Below are 17,219 nucleotides of genomic sequence, written 5' to 3' on the forward strand. Positions count from 1 at the left end.
AGCAGGATTGTTTTCATTAATTGGATTATTAGTTGTTAAATTAAACATTGTTATGATTATGTGAAAGGAAACAATATGTTTCAAACATCAGGAAGGCGCGATAAATCCCATCCCAACAAGCACTGTTGGATTTCTATCTTCCTGTATACAACATCTTTGCCCAAACCACAGACCGTTAACCCAGATGACTGCCTTTGACAAATCAAACAACCTTATACACATTTACAAAAGAGATGATATAGAAATGTTGGACTGCAACACATATTTTCCGAACAAGGTTATATGCTAAAGAAAAACAACAAGAAAAACGTCTAAATTTGAACAGGCATTTACCTAGACAACTATACCATAGAGGCCAGTTTTAGGAAAGTAACACAAGAGGTCGCGATTTAACAAAAATTATAATGTATTGTCACGACTCTATTAATAGTCTCGACATGCGTATATACACTTTGGTGATGCACATGCAAGTTGAAATTATGATAATCATGAAAAATTGAATTATTTTACTATTGTGCATAAAATGAATCCAAAATAACTCAATGTATCCCTGGAAAATAAATACACATAGCCAAGATATGAATGACAACATTTTTTATTGTGTTTACCTTATGTAAGACCATATAGATCTATCCCCTTAAACTCATACCTAGTTTTTACATTTTTAACATTGCATAAGATCATATATAAGTGATCTATGTAGTGATATGAGAACCTTATTCATCAATGTAACTGTTAGACTGAGGAAAAATGACACATTCATTCCCTCTGATTATAATTGTGATCATCTTCAATCATGCATTACTGTGGTCTGTGGCTTATAACTTGAATGCAAAAACAAAAAAAAATGGGCACTTAAAAGTATTAGGCTACAGATTTGATAAGTTTGTCCATCACATGAAATGATTATCAATGCCAAATGCTCAACCAGACAATCTGTTCGTGAAGGGCATGAAAGGTAAAGTAGCTGCTATAGAAGACCAGAGTATATCAAATGAGGTTACAACTGAACCAAGCAAATCAAAAACACAAACACTTTAAATCTCATTGCAGGAAGAAAAAAAAAAAGTCACAAGGACCCAGATAAACTTTAGCTCTGATCCAACACAGGTAAAGTTTCATTGTGTTAAAAGAGAGCAACTCTGCCGTCAGAGAGGGCGGAAAGCAAGATTGTCTGCGACGCTGAAGCATAGGCCGTTAGAAGTGGATGGAGTATCTTATGTCTGTGAGAGTATCAGTTCATATGGAGTGTGAAGTGCTAGTTGCCTCTGGTGCAGTCACACAAGTCAGACGTATGGTTAACATGTGTGAGGGAGTGCAAGACAGTACATAATTGGAAGGCTTCAAAATACTATAGCAAATGTAAACATAGCCTAGCTCTGGCAGGAAATCCAGTCTACTTTGATTGAACCTCTTTGCAGATCTCAAATTTTGCACTTTAAAAGCCCTTGTGTGTTTGTGTGTTGTGTGTATATCAAAATCATGCATCCATACTTGTTTCCCCAACAATACAAAAGTTTTTTTTTTTTTTAGTCAAGTGTATATGTGTACATGTGAGTAAATGGAGGTTTGCGTGTCGTTAACAATTCTATATGTACAAAGTGTGCCAGCATTAAGAAAAGTTTACTCATCCCTGACACTAAGATCAATGTGTACAATACACATAAGACATTGAATTTTGGTCATTGGGAAAAAGGCAACACTAAATGATTAATTGTGAATGAAATATCCAACCTATCAAAAAAACCACACATCAAACCTGAAAACAACTTTCTATATTAAAAAAAAGTGTTCTAAAATGCAGTATTTACATTAACAACATTACAGGCTGTAAGCAATGTGCACAGTGTCGTTTTCCACTGTAGTGCTTGTAATGCTGTGTACGAAATCTACACAATTCAAAATGCTTAAAAGAATCTATCACACTGCAAGAAAAAAATACATTTGCTTTTAAATGTAACAGTCAACTTCATAGCCAGCCAAGTATAGCTTTGTTATTGGTTATCAAAACATGTTCCAGGCATGTTCTCAGTGAAAGACACCGTATTCAGCATCAGCTGTTTGAACCCCAACTCAGAAATCTGGAGAGTCCTGTACAAACAATGCAAAACAGAAGTTAACATTGTCAAGATTCTCTCATTTTTGACGATCCAGTATAAACAACTTCCATTTGAAGTTGTGTTTTCTATACAGTGTACAAAACGTGCAGTTTTTTTTAAGAGTTAAATATTAATATTGAATTTGGATTATTTACATCAAAACAAAAATCCTCTGGATATGAACTGAAAGTCCTTCACCACTGCCTTCAATCAGTTCCAGTCCCCAAACCTCAAACACAACAAATACTTCCCCGCAAAAAGATCTGAAACAAGATGTTCCCTCAAACATACAAAATAAACCAGTTAAGGAAAACTCAGAAGTCAGTGGGAAGAAAAAAAAAAAGAAGACGCCACTGTCTCTAGGATGGTTTTCCTGACAGGACGTCACTGGAGGACACTGATGTTTAAAAAAAATATCACTGTAAAACAAAATTCATTCGAAACAACTTCCAATTTTTTTTTTCTTCTTTTTTTGGCAGTTAACTTTAGATTTATGAACATGAGGTCTCAAACTAAAACTAAACTAGAAGTCCAGCAAAATTAACTTGTACTTGACAACATTTAGAGCAAAAAGAAATTAGAACAAAAATTCCACATTTTGCATCAACATTTGCAGTTAATTGCGTCTCAGATACTAAAAAAGTGAAATCCTTATAATACAGATAAATGGGCTTCCTGAAAGTTTAATAATTACTTTACCTCACAGCACAAGACGACCATATCAGTGAGTAATTGGTTACCGAGTTTGCAAAGGTATATGGTCTCACAAGCAACTACAGTAGCAACATATTTACTACTCAAAACAAGAAAGTGAGTGATAAATAAGTATCTTGCATTACGATATCTGCTGTGTCTCTTAACTTAGCCTACTTGTGTACGGCCCTGTTCAGACCCGGTGTTCACATGATCAGATCTTAGTTTCCTGCTCTACAAACAAATAAGAACGCACATCATTTGTGTTTAGGAGGACAGTGTGTCTTAACTGCGATTGACTGCAGACGGCTTTACGATGAAATAAGGTCTGAGCTCTTTGAAATAGTACAAAAAGAAAGAAAAAATTAATATGCAACAGTCAATACTGATACTGCACTGGGCTGCCACAAATAAACTGATGTATAGGAAACACTGCGAGGTGTAAAAATACCTCTGACTCTAACAGAGGACGTCGGCTGAGTAGACCACCTCTGAACGTGGTTTCAATGAATTAGATCTCAAGTGCAAATGTCTCGAGTGTGTTTGCCACCTTCACTAAGACCTGACCACTTGTGATCGTATCAGTTGTGACACGTGTTGATGCCGGGTTTGAACAGGGCCTCTGTGAAAAACGGGACTCTCATCTCTTCATTACAGGTAATTTGCTCTCCACCTATGAAAGCCCTGTAAGGGATGAATTACCTAATGCCCCTTAACTGACACGGACACAATCACAGTGACATTTTTGTTCCTTTTTTGACCTTGAATAGTAAGTGATAAAATATTTTGAAATCAAAGTAAAATGCCACCTCAACTACATCTGAAAAAAAGGTGTGATGTATAGTTGGGACCCTCATGATCACAAATCTCAGTGTAACGGTTCGAAATCTTTGGAGAAAAAAACCAAAACATTTTATCAATTTGTTTTTGGGGTGAATTTCACATTTAATAGCCTAACTTTTTAACGTGTGCTAAATCAATGCACAATTCCCTTCTTAACATCTTTAAAACAATAATTTTGAGTTGATATTTTTGAGTTATGAAGACCATACTGATCCCTTACCAGACCCTTGAGTTGGAGGATATAATTAATTCAATAGATGACCCTGAGTGAATCATTGGCCTTATGTGATGACGGCCATATTTTATAGCATAAAACATTTGTAGACTGCAACTCCTTACTTTCAATTACAAAAAAAAGAAAGAAAAAAAAAAAAACTTGCCGCTAATTTAAAAAGGTCCAGTTTAAATGTACAGGCACAAATTGTCAGTAAACAGACGTATTTACATCAAGAAATAAAAACAAAAATGGAGGGAACACACAAAATAAATGCACACCCCCCTTTAAATCTCCATTGTGCCAAACGTTCTTCCACAAAGATGATATGTTTGCATCATAACACCTGGAGCTCATAATACTAAGTCCTCTTCACATCCGGGAACCCCTTTCCTGAAGAATCTGCCGAGACAAAAGCCATATGACATAATGAACAACAGCATAACCTACAACATGCTATGAGTCATTTCACACTGCATCTCTACAACCCCACTGTGTTTCAGTGTTAGAGTCACTAAATAGGGTTTTCTTTCTACTGCAGCAATTACTCCTGCAACATACTCTTACCCAGCCAGAAGCAGTCATACACTTACTCCATGTATTTACGTGAATAGGGAGCAGAGAGAAGGGAAGTGCTTGCTTGAGTGAAGAAAATAAAAGGGTGCTAGAAACTACTCAGTGCAGCGGTAGCTGTTGAGCGAATTCTGCGTGCGAGCTGACATAAAGAAGACCTTGATGCTGGAAAGACACGCTGCTGAAGCTTACCACAGTTCTGTTACTAGTTTTAGTTCAACGCAGACGGTCTTTCAATTCTTGCTTAACCCTTCATTACCAAAATACACATCACGGCATGCTGACGATGTAGAGGGCATTACGTTTTTATTCCTGTTTGCATCACGTGCGAAGAGATATTTTCGGGAGTCTGAACCATGATGTATGAAACAGGCGTAAAGTCCAGGTCAAAGGGATTAAAACGCAACGTCAAAATGTAGTAACAGCTACAGAAACCTAACCAAGAGCTACAGGATGCACATTTTTGTCCTGGTGTATTAAGTTTTTTATTTTTATTTTTTACACATGAATAAATATGCAATTATTCATCATGCATTTGCATTTATTTAAAAAAAAATTATGTTCCCTATCCTTTCTTTCTCCATCTGCTGTATAATTATAGTTTGTGCCAAGAAGTTAGTCAGTGTAATTTCTCAAAGAGAAAACACTCTATTGATGTTCTGAGGCATTAGATACGAGATACAACTGAGCTCTACCAGCGATGTACATTTATGATTTGTAGGAGCTAGAACCTGCAAAGTGTTATCCCACCCGATTTTTTCAGCGCAATGCAAGCAAAACTACAACTACTACTTTTTTTTTTGACAATGAGGGGTATAGTGTACCCCCTCCCTCCCTTACAATGTCATTGAATGAGGCACAATGGTCAAACTGTGGCAGCTGATGATTCAGCATGGCCTCCATTAACCAGGCTGTGAGCATGATGATATTTACTACTACTGAAACAAACCAAGTTCATCCCATCTGGCTCCAAAGAGCTTCACCTACAAAGAAATGTTTGACGAGCCTCAGCAGGAACCACCTGGCAGTTCATCTTGCTTTGGTTTTGTAAACTCTGAAAAAACTATTTCAAATCTTGATTCTGTCACTTTATTCTTTCTTTTTTTTTTAAATTATCTAGTGTTTTCAGTAGTGTAAAATGCATCAGGGACGCAGGATGGGAGAGGAAAGGACAAATCAGGAGGTGTGATGGAGGCACTACGAGCAGTTGAGCGCTCACCAGTGAGTCATAAGTGCTCAACCCTAATCAGAGTCATTCATTTCATAATCTGTCTCTTCGTCCTCGCTCTGAGCAACATGCAGCATGCAGACAGCACAGAAGAAGACAAGAAAGGCATGTTGTCAAATAATGGAAATGAATGGGTGAGTTAAATGTAGGAGAGGAAAACAAGGAGGAAAACACAACTAAAGGGTCATATTCAAAGGGGATGAACATCAACAACTGCTGTACATTTAGTGTCTCAATGGGGAACTCATACATACAAAAGAACAGCATTTAAACGGTTTCCAAAGACACCTCTAATGTACTGTTACAAATCTCTGCCGAGCTAGCCATCTACACAAATAAATAACACGCTTTATAATACACGTGGCTCAACATTTAAGATTTTAATTCTGTGTTGTAACGTGCAGAGATAAGTCGTACCCGATGACCCACTTCGGACGAGGTGCCCCTGGAAACAATTACAACGGAGGCTCTGCTCTGTCTCAACATTTGCTTGGAGGATGCACTCGTAGCGTTTCATCTTCTCCATTAAAATAAACAGCACCGTGATGTAGGTCTGACGGTGTGGTTCTTCATGTGTAGCTGCCTTCAAGGAGTGGGGGCCCCCACGGGGACCAGCTGATGGGAGCTTGAATTCCTCAGGGCGTGCCTCCTGCTTTGCTCTCAAAGCCCTTGAGAAAATGATAGACCATGCTCCACTAATCTGCAGACCTGGGCTTTCTTACTGCTCATGACATTGGCTTTTACTGTTGGAGTTCTTTATTTTTTAAATCCATTTATTTATTTAGGGCTAAATGAAAGATGATATACGACTAAATGCCGGGTTAATGCATCTAGATACACTTTTTGCAATCGAACCTTGTAAGATTAAAATAAATGTTTTTCTTTTCCAACTCAAATCTCAAAAAGAGAGCATTGTCCATGTTTTGTCAATAATCATGTTTTTCTTTGCTTTAATTTATACATCTCTGCCTTTTTCTCACTTGTGATTCGGGCCGTCTAGTTTTTAACTGAAGCCCTGAATATTCACAGTGTTAGCCTTCATAGAGGTTTCTCATCAATAAACTAGAGGTGCTCTCCGGCGGCATGTTGGCATGTTGGTAAATGCAGTGCATTTAAAGCATCCAGCACAGGCCATCATTCACAGATGTTTGCTATGGATGGATTTTCAACCAGCCTCTCTCCACACTCACACACACTTACCTTAGCCTTCTCACTGGGCTCACTGTTTGTCCCGTATGATTGATTGTGCAGCTCCTTGGAGACTACACACAGGAACTCGGCTTGGTCTTCATTTCCGTAGTTGTAAGAGGAGCCTATGCTGACCAGCTAGAGAGAGACACGGGAGCAGAGCACATGGGAAGAATTAGCCTTAGACTGATGGAGCAGAGGCAGAAACTGGGTTACTCATGGTGGGAGAACGGAGGTAAGGAGAGGATGTTGAAGGTAACGTAAAAGTGGTTGGTGACCAAACAAGGAGCACAGAGTCTACAGGTTCCTGTAACTTAGATTTTTCAACAGATACAACTTCAAAACAGTTTGTACAGACCAATCTGAGGAGTGTTTGTATAAATCTTATTTGAAGTTTGTTTTTGGGGATAAATTATCTCGCATTTTTGACTGTAATTACACAGATAGAAATGTCCAGTGGCATAAGATGTTGGTCAGGGGGGCAATGAAACATGACAAAGATTCTTGGTTAGATTTAAACCCAGAACGTCATGGTTGCTATTACATGGTACACGGAGGCCTCTAGGCCAACACAGAGCCCGCTTGGACAATTATTTGAGAATACGAGGAGGAAATCTAAAGAACCAAAGGCTAAATTATTATGCGTTTTGAGTATTAATAAGAACATTAATAAAGGACACAATTCAAACTGTATTTCCAGGACCTGCAGACATGACAGCATGGAAAGAGAAAAACTGAAAAAGTTGACTATTGAATCACACAGAAATAAAAAATAAAAAACTCAGTGGCCCACAAAAATAAAATAATCACCATGAAAGAAAGAGCGCAAAGAAACTATAGAAAGAAAAAAAGAAGATAATAATCAATGACAGAATACAAGTGCAGGGACCACAGGAAGCAAACATGCTGGTTGAAAATCAATGGGAACTGGTGGATTTGATTTGATAGAACCGGGTTTGTTTGAAATTGAAGCTTTGGAAACTACATTATCTCCTGAAAAACAAATGAAAGGATCAAACCACAGAGTCGCTCATTTCCACTCATCATCCCAGTCCTTTTGTTTTTAAACTCTGTGACTGTCAGTGGTACCACTACCTTGACACAGACGGCGTGTGTAGGATTTTCTCCTGTGTTTCCACTGTCGGATTATTTGGGATCACTGGGTATTCATGGAGCTGCATTCCTTAATATGCTTTTCTATCTTTGTATTTTTTTGTGTGTACCTACTGCTGTTTTAGCAACCGGCCTTTCACAAGGGTTTACTTAAGACTGGCCAGAGAACTAGGTCAAACCCAGAGTCAGCCAAGTGAAAACGCCAGTGAGGCTCCTGCTCGCAACAGCAGGTTATTTTTCCTCTCCAAACATTGGATTATGTCAGAGAGGCGGCAATAAGAGCAATCGCTAAAATAAATCCTACTGATGACATCTTCAAATATTATCCTCAAAGTAAACACACAACAGGACAAATAAAGGGAGGAGACCGTTCTGATCTCTGTAAACAAACTGCACGCACCAACCTGAAAAACATGAGAACCAAAACAGCATTTCCTCTTGTCTAACTGCTTTTACTGCTGAAGGTTACGAGTGTACATACTGCAGGCTACATGTATACCCTCAGTACCCAGGTGTGCATGTTCAGACAGGCATCGCCTCATTAGCTGCTGCTGCTGGAAACTTGTTGTTAAGCGATCTCTCTTACGTTAGGCATCAACATGGCAAAAAAACATTTAATCTCAGCTAGCGCTCATGGATTCCACTTGTCACACTGCTACAGTGAACTCCCCCTCTATGTTTACAGAGTCTTAAAGAAGGCAGCAGGTCATTAAAGACTCTCCTGGGCTGATGGCCGTGCTTTAAGCTTCGACAGAGAGTGTTTCTAGTAGTTTCCCCTTTGACCTGCGTAAGGAGATTAGTGAGATTTCAGCTGCGATGGGAGATCCAACGATCCCTCGTCTCAGAGAGGTTCAGACACACATCCAACACTCACAACACCCAAACATGTGTTTTCTCGTTAGAATTAGCCCTTGGCCGTTTCAGTTGAACACAAGCTCTTGGGGAAACTTGGACTATTCACTCTTGTGTCTTGTGAATCGAACTTTCAAGATACATTACCTGCTTGGAGGATGACACAACTTTTTTTTTTTACTTTAACCTCTAAACTACCAGCACTGTATTACAGCATCCAAATCAGCCAAGTTGCTACATCAAAGCAGAACACAGAAAGCTTACAAACTATGAATGCAGTATGAATCAAACTATAATAAAATAAAAATCACAGACAAGAAAAAAAAAAAAAGGTGTCGTGTTCTTTAAGCCTCACTGGTGAGCAAGCAGTACACATGAGCACTGAAAAGAATCAACTCAAAGAATGACCGACAGCTAAGTGTCTACTAGGGACAAACAATGGCCAACGGGGTGTGTATGGACGACATGGGGACCATGCAGTGACCAGCCCGTGGACAGAAATTTGTGGGACACACCTCTCCGCTGTTGTTTGGCAAAGCAGACTCCTCTCCCTTCACCTCCCTTGACACAATCAGCAGAAACTCTGACTGGTGGGCCCGCCCGTAACCTATACTGACAAGCTGCAACAACCAATCAGAGCACAGAAGGGATGCCCGGATCATGTATGTGGACATTGAGAAAGATGTGATTTGCTGATTTGGCTTCCCTTTTTTTTTTCTTTTTTCTTTTTTTTTAATAAAAGCCATTTCCGATATTGAGGATTGGACTTTCTGGGTCAATGTGAGCATAGCGGGGTGGGTGAAGCACATGAAAGGAGGATTGCTGCCGTGACCTTGCAGGAGGAGATTTACCTGTTCAAACTTCCAGCCGTCGGACATGGTGGACACCATCTGTGTCAGTTCCTCCTCCTGGCACTGCAGCACCCGGTACACATGCTTCACTGGGACCTGAGAGGGAGGACGCACACGAGACAACAACAATTCCCACAAATCCCAAAATTAATGAAACAGAACTATTCTATTCATCAAATAATCAAAAGCTCAGAAGTTCGTATATACCTGTGATGTTTTGCAGTCGCGTTCCCTGATCTTGTCCTTGATGAGCTTTATTAATGATGTGATGTTGTAGAATTCAGCTTCTTCTAACACACCTAAAGATAACAGTGATAAAGAAACAGTTGAGCTTTTCACACATGATGCAGGCATATCCTATTACTACTACTAAATATTTAGTTTCATCATTTCCCTTTGAGATCACTGTCATCACTGACGTAGATATTATTGTTTCAACTGTCAAATAGTTGAATGCTGAAAACAAAACTAATGTTCACAATGCAAATAAACTTAATGTGCTATAGCCAAATGTATTTGGATTTGTTACCTTCCTCTGCCAAGTCCCTGTTGAGCACCAGTTTACCATGCCTCAAGTAGTTAAGCACTGGCCCAAAGTATGTAGGGTCTCTGTCTATGAGATAGGCACCAGTTTCGTCCTGAAAAACAAACAGGAGGATGAGATTAACATTGTGACACAGGAGTAGCTTTTATTACCACCGACACTTGAAAACATCAACATCAGTTTTTATTCTGAGGATCAGCACAGTTTAAGGGCACAAAGAGACAAAAGTCAACGGCAGAAATCAATGAGCAGGTGCATGCGTGACATAATCTAGGGGGAAAGAATCCAACGCTGCGCATCAGCGAATAAAACTCCAGGGATGAGAATTACGAGGTCAGCTCCTGTGCTGATAATCTCTACAGAGGTTGAGGAGACATGCGCACACGGAACCACACACGCACATAACACACAACAGCTCTGGGATATCACTTCACTGTTCCCACAGGCCCTGGGTTTGATCCCGATTCCTTCACAACCACTGGGTATTCCCCTATTTCTTTAAGTACTGTGATTAGACTGTCTTTGTCTCACGGGGGAAGAGGAGGCTAAAACAATTAGAGCAGAACAGAAAAAGATTTGGAACAGAAGGCTGAATCCACCGAGGGGACCGAGAGGAAGCACCTTGGCTTACAACTGACGAGCAGCCGAGTCTGGGCTGTCACATAGTTGGCCTCGCGCATAATATGAAAGTCAGTTTGAACAGCTGTCCGACTACTGCAGCTGACACCAGTTTACTGTTAAGATTTGTCTAATACGACGTGACATTTAGTGAGTCAAGCGCACATGACGTTTGGTAAAATGCTCAGCACAGAGGAAAGGCCTTCAGCAAGCTTTCAGTTAATCTGCTACTGCTACAGGATGTTTGACTGTGCATCAGTAGAGTGTATGGCTTCAGGTGCAATCTTAGCATATTAGCAGTGCTGCTGGTTGATGCAACGACTGACATTATTTACCCAAGAACACAGAAATATTGTCATACACCACAGGCCATGACTAAAAGCAAACATACAGCTAAGTCTTCACTGGCGAGCACACACGCATTCAGAGCTGCACAGCGCCACTTCACAAGTCCAGAGATGGATCCAACTCAAAACCCATTAATCTTTCCAATAATGAGAAAAGGGCCCTAGTGCATTTTCTTTTGTAATGAATCCGTGAACCCTCTTGCTTGGTTGACCTCCTTTTCAAGGCAAAAATATCCTACCGGAGCCCAGTGGGGCTCTATTCTGGTCTCGTCGCCCCGTGTCAGTTCCTTACATTTCCATAGTCACGGAAGTTTAAGCACAAGTACAGGTGCGCCTGCATCTGCGTGGAGGAAGCAGACAGGGCCAAAGCTGCACAATTTACATTTAAACCACATTATAGAGGACACTGAAAGTCAACTTTCTGTTTTTGGCCTCCGTCTATTCTTCTCTGCTTTTATAAAGCCACTGTGTGTGTACTAATTATTTCTATTTCTATTCGCCACGTGGCCACCTGTAACTGCTGGTAATCCTTTTAGAAAAACTTTGACCCAGTAATGATCAACACATACACACTTTATAATGAGCTCATTATCAAGCTTAGACTATGACCATTAGACTATGACTATTTCCTTGGTCAAGGAATTATATCAATATTAATTTAAGAAATAACCTACCATGACTCTAAGAGCAAGGCAGGATTTTTCATACTATGGATTCAAATTAGATCTTATTCTAACCGTTTGAACATGTTGTTGTCCTTGCTGAATAAATGCTGTAAATCTGAATCTTGACAACTTTGCCAGCACCACAGCCCTTTCGAGACAGACCTGGACAACTTTCACACCTTTGTTTGACAATTTGAAATGTCCACTCCACGTCCAATCCATGTGAGAGTCGTCCGTAGTTTCACTTAACACGCACCTCCATTGTCCATTGAATTCTGAATGTGGGTGTGTTTTAAAATGCTTTAAGGCAAAAGAAGAATTTATGACATTTTAAAGATAAATAAAATATTAATTGCAGCTTCTTTCCAGTTAACACATTCAGAGTTTCCTGATATTGTGCATATCAGCTCACAGGGACACTTAAATGATGATAACAACATTATGTCATTGTGAACACCTGTGCTCATCCTGATAAGAATAATATGACGATAATAAGTCGAAATGCCAGCTGTGAAAAAGGTCAATTGCACTACACAAATAAACTATTGTATAGCTACTGCCTCAGAAACACTCCCACTGATCAAACACGCAGAGCTACCGTGTGTGCGTGTGTGTACTCTACACTTCTGTAAACTTTCTGCTTCCTGGCCTGTTGTACTGTCTGGGCCTGTTGCTGGCCCTCTAGGTGCACATGTATCTATGGGGAACTTGGGGTGACAGTGTCCCAGTTCAGAGAAAGACGGCCTCCGATTTGGTCTCGTGTACACAAAGGGGACAGTGTTTTTAATTAAAAACAAAAGGCTGTGTCTCTGGGGGCCTCGGCCGGGGAGCACTGGGCAACAGAGGGGTGGGGACAGTGAGGGAATAGGAGGAGGGATCAACTGGAGCAAGGCAGGGGACGAGGTGCACAAACTGAAAAATAAGAATTAAAAAGGTCGCAGTAAATCCTGAGAAAGTTTTAATGGGACGATTATGACAAACAAAATCAGCTCATCATCTACAAATACTAAGATTTCTTAATTTTATTTAATGAAAAATAAAAATGCCAGTCCTGCATGGGACAAAGTCAAACCAAAGAGACCAGATAATATCAACAAATAAGCTGACAAGTGACACCCCGCCTACAATAACCACCAGAAATAGGTCAGTTCAGCCTGGGTCAGGCATGCTACATGGTGTTATGTGGTTTGGTCTTTAAAAACAATATTCAAACTGCAGAACCATCCATTCACGTAGTCACTAGATCCAAGTCAAATCAGGCCTAACCATCAGCCGATCCAAACCTGAGGACAACAAACAACGTGGGTAAACAAAAGCCAATTAGAAGGGTGGCCTTCACAACAGAGGGAAGTGTAACATATTAACGTTATCGTTCTTCTCCTCCACACAATACATATCCTCCCACAGGAAATACCACGGTGACCCACCCTTCGAGCACATGATGTCCAATAAGGCTTTCTGCAGACACATTAACACTGACAGTCGATCCTTAATACAACAACACTGACAAGTTGCAGCATGTTTGCCTTCTGATAACAACAATGGGTGTAAACCAGAAATTTGCAACGAACAATTCCAACACAGATATCAACTGCAAAAATGTCATAGTCACTCTGACATTTAAACTGATGCTTAAAAAGGCAATTATCAAAGAAACAAGGCAAGATACAAAAAACAATTGACGCCATCACGTGAAGGCATTCCAGTTTTCTCAGGCCAAGAATAAAAAGAATGAAAGCATTATCAAGTGCAGCTCGGTCGTCAATGCAGCCGAGCTGGAGCACAAGCCCCCTGCAGAAACAGCGCTTAAAGATGTTGCAGTAGATCTTCAAAGTCACATGACTGCACTACTTAGCCAAGTGGAAGACTGATCCTTGTAGAGTGGGAGCCGGGAGTCTCTCTGGAGTACAAGCAGTAATGGCATAGTCAAACAGGCCCTCATCTTTTAAATAATACACACATAACATCAGGGCTATATTATGTGAAACTATCTCGTATTTCAAAATATTTAACACCGTCATTTGAATGCATGTTTGACCTTTCACCACGGCTGGGAGGAACTTCTCGCCTTTCTACCATTTTCAGCCCTGCAAGGCAACACCATCGATGCGTTCTGCGGAACAATTTATGACGGCAAAGTGTTTCAGACACTAAATGAACAGCTCCTTGTAAAAGTCCCATAAAAGCTTTGCTGTCATGATGAGAAGCAGTTAAGTAGCTCCACGGCTAAGCTGGCGAGCCAGGAAACCACTGCAACCTGGAGCTTTCTCTAGGCAGGAGGAGAAATGAATTGCGATAGAAAAAGATGCTCGAAGTGAAAGATTAGTGAAAGATGACTGAGACTAATGCAGGGTAAAATTCAAACATTGTAATGTATTGCAACACAAGGCAAAGATACATTTTAGGTGCCTGTCTTTTGTGAATTAAGTTGCTTTCTGAGGAGAAAAGCTGTTAACGCTCCTAATTTGCCACTAGCACTCTGCAGTGCAATGTTGAGCACTTACTGCAAGAAGACAGAGCAGGAGACGGTATCACCTTTAAATATTTACGTTGCCTCCCACAGTGTGTTCAGGCATGACATAAAACCTGAATCTGGCATTAAATGTGGCCGTATTTCTCTCACACATGCTGCAGAGAGAACTTGTTCGGGCAGCAAATGGATATGAATATGAAAAGAATAAGATGTTGAAGGAACAAGAATCCTTTGTGATGGGGTGCTTGAAAAATTGATGCTGCTCTCAAAGCCAGAAAGCCGGGTCTCTTCTTGAGTGGCCCTGAGCTGAGTAGTTGGAGAGCAGGCGTCTGCCAATGGGATGGATGCCGATTGATGTGCAGCTCTCAGCCTCTTGACTCGACAATTGACAATTTTTGTGCGAGATGTGTACACTCTTGTGATCTTTCAGCGTGGATTAAGTCACTTACACCTCGCAAACCTACTATAAACAATGCCACGAAACCTGACAGCCATGACGGCCTGAGATAAACAACTCAAAAAGGAACACATAGGCTGTTAAGGCTGTGCACTTGACAGCACTCCCTCCACTTTCTCCCTGGTCTACCCCAATGTGCAAAACAGGCTTCAGTCAACAACATGAATAATGCAGTTCTCCTCAAGAGTCCTGCTGAAGCACGTCAGCCTGCGTGACTGAGAGCTGAACCACTCATTTCCTTGGCTGGGAAACACAATACTGTATTTGCCCAAAAACAGAGCTCTTCACCGATCAGTCACTCTGCTGGGCTTGCAGCTCACATGCAGCACTGTGTGATGTGATGCAAAAAAAAAAAAAAAGAAGTAAAAAAACATTGCCTTCTTGTCTGTGAAGTGCAAATAGAAAAAAAAATCATAGGGTATATAGCCATCAATGTAATATCTAATAATACCCTCTCTTTTACTGGTAGCCATTTTAACCGAGGCTATCTGCAAGAGAAAGGTACAGTAATGGCTTGAGAGTCTGATAGATACTTAAGACAAGGGATTGAGATGGACTGATCCGTCGCTCATGGGAGGATAAACTGACAAAAAAGCAAGCTGATTATTCAGAGATTAAGATATTTGCATGAAAATACGAGATGAGCCTTGGTTTCAGCTTAGCATAAAAGGGGGCCAGGGGTGAAGATTAAAACGTGCTAGTAGATGAAAACAATGAATAATAGGGCAGCAAAATGAACAGTGGAGAACAGGGCACATTAGACCATGTATGCACAGACACTAATAAATTGTTTTTGCCCATGCCTTGAGCCTTAAAGCGCACATGCTGCTGTTAAAAGTGGCAGATGGACAAACAGAGAGAAGCCTGCTTCTGGAGCACGGAGGCCATTCAGGGAGACGAGTGACTTCATCCCCCAGCTCTCAGTTGACAGCAGCACCTCACCCCACTTGGCAATGACTTATGTTCTCATTAGGGGAGCCTTACCACCAGCACATAGGCTGATTACTGCAGAGCAAACACAGCCAAGAAACAGACTGACCTCAAGAAAGGAAAGGAAAACACAAACTGGTGGAGCAGTAAAGTCTTGAATGTGTTGATTATTTGGTTGGTTAATTGTCGGACAAATTAGACAATACCATCAGTGTCGAGTGAAGAGTGTAAAAATACAAGGATAAACATTTTACAGGTCATTATTTTACACCCAGATGTAACCAATCTTATTTGATACACTTTCCTTGAATGCAAAAGCTGAGTGAAATAACCCAACAAAAGTCAATTCAAAATACTACACTACTCAAAACTGGGTTAAATTATTTTGATTCAAGGTCCAAAACGTAACTATTTGCAAGTAGTTTTTGTCAACATCACCTTAAAATTACTGTTTTTCTCACAATCTGACACCTCAACGAGTGCAAAGGCTTTAGATAAAAAAAAAAAGTTTCAACTGCTGTGGCGACTATGTTTTTCACAAGTTTTTTTTTTTTCTTTTTTTAAATTTCTTCTCATTTTTATAAAAGTTGACGTTTTACAAGACACAGGTAAGTTACCTGGCATTTTCACATTGTTCAGCCGCTAACGAGCCGAGCTTCTCGCACTAACGGCAGATCGAATGTCATGTGGTGACTGTTGGAATCCAGCTAGCATAGCGAGCTAACGAGAGCTAGCGACAAAAAAACGAGTTAGCTCAGAGTTTTTGAATAAACACCAACATTTACCAAGCTAGTAATGTTACTAAGCCAGTTGGTACGTTATCGTTCTCGCCACCTTGCTTGATAAACAACGCAGTATGCTGTTAAAACCCCACTGCGGTGGAAAATAAAGTGTAGTCAACTAAGTACACTCTCTAACTACAGTTGCTAACTAGCTGGACTAGCTTAGCATTTACCTTGTCGGAGTCGAGCTCGGGGTCAGCTTGGCTCAGTCTGTACAAAAACGATTTGGGATCTCGACACAGCGTCTGTCTCGTTGTTAAAAAGTATGTGCCCCCGACGTTTAGCCGAATCCACTTCGATGCTGCGCCGACACCGGACGAAGTGTTTCTCTCCGCTGCCGGGGAATGGGCCACACATCTCCGGTGAAGGGAGCCGCTCGTCTCGGAGCTGTTCTCTGCCATCCCTCTCTCCTTCTCCTCCGCCCTTGCCTCGGCTCGGTCTGTCTGTGCGGCTGACAGGAAATATCTGAGCTGCAGCCACTAACTTGGGAGTCCACAATTCATGCAAAGCAGGCTGCCAGCTCCTCAGCCACTCCCACTAACCCCACTCCACCGGCACTGACAGACAGACACTTGCATAAATTATCAGAGGAGAGACTCGGTCCTCCCTGCATTGATCTCCTGACGCTTCGCTGATCTCTCGCTGCTGCTGAGATAATGGAAATGTCATCAAGAGCACCTGAAGACGAAGGCGATTAACACCTCATTGATACGTTGTTTCATGTATCTGGACTTTTACAGTATCGGAAA

At 40.8% G+C, this 17,219-nt stretch overlaps 1 protein-coding gene across 2 annotated transcripts; it reads right to left on the minus strand.

The window, feature by feature from the left end:
- Positions 1–579: 579 nt before the first annotated feature.
- kctd5b (potassium channel tetramerization domain containing 5b) lies at positions 580–16,878 on the minus strand. Of its 2 annotated transcripts, XM_085761854.1 has the most exons (7): positions 16,644–16,878; positions 10,184–10,292; positions 9,862–9,953; positions 9,655–9,750; positions 9,319–9,423; positions 6,851–6,976; positions 3,701–4,251 (listed from the first exon to the last, which is right to left on the minus strand). In XM_085761854.1, exons 1-7 carry the CDS (start codon positions 16,869–16,871, stop codon positions 4,222–4,224), a joined length of 786 nt encoding a protein of 261 aa, XP_085617980.1. In that variant the 5' UTR covers positions 16,872–16,878; the 3' UTR covers positions 3,701–4,221. The 2 variants fall into 2 exon arrangements, with proteins under 2 accessions (XP_085617981.1, XP_085617980.1); XM_085761855.1 differs by lacking the exon at positions 9,319–9,423 and having other exon boundaries at positions 580–4,251.
- Positions 16,879–17,219: the final 341 nt, after the last annotated feature.

This window comes from Trachurus japonicus, chromosome 19, assembly GCF_045865225.1.
Source record: "Trachurus japonicus isolate A0001 chromosome 19, Traja_1.0".
Taxonomy (NCBI): Eukaryota; Metazoa; Chordata; class Actinopteri; order Carangiformes; family Carangidae; genus Trachurus; species Trachurus japonicus.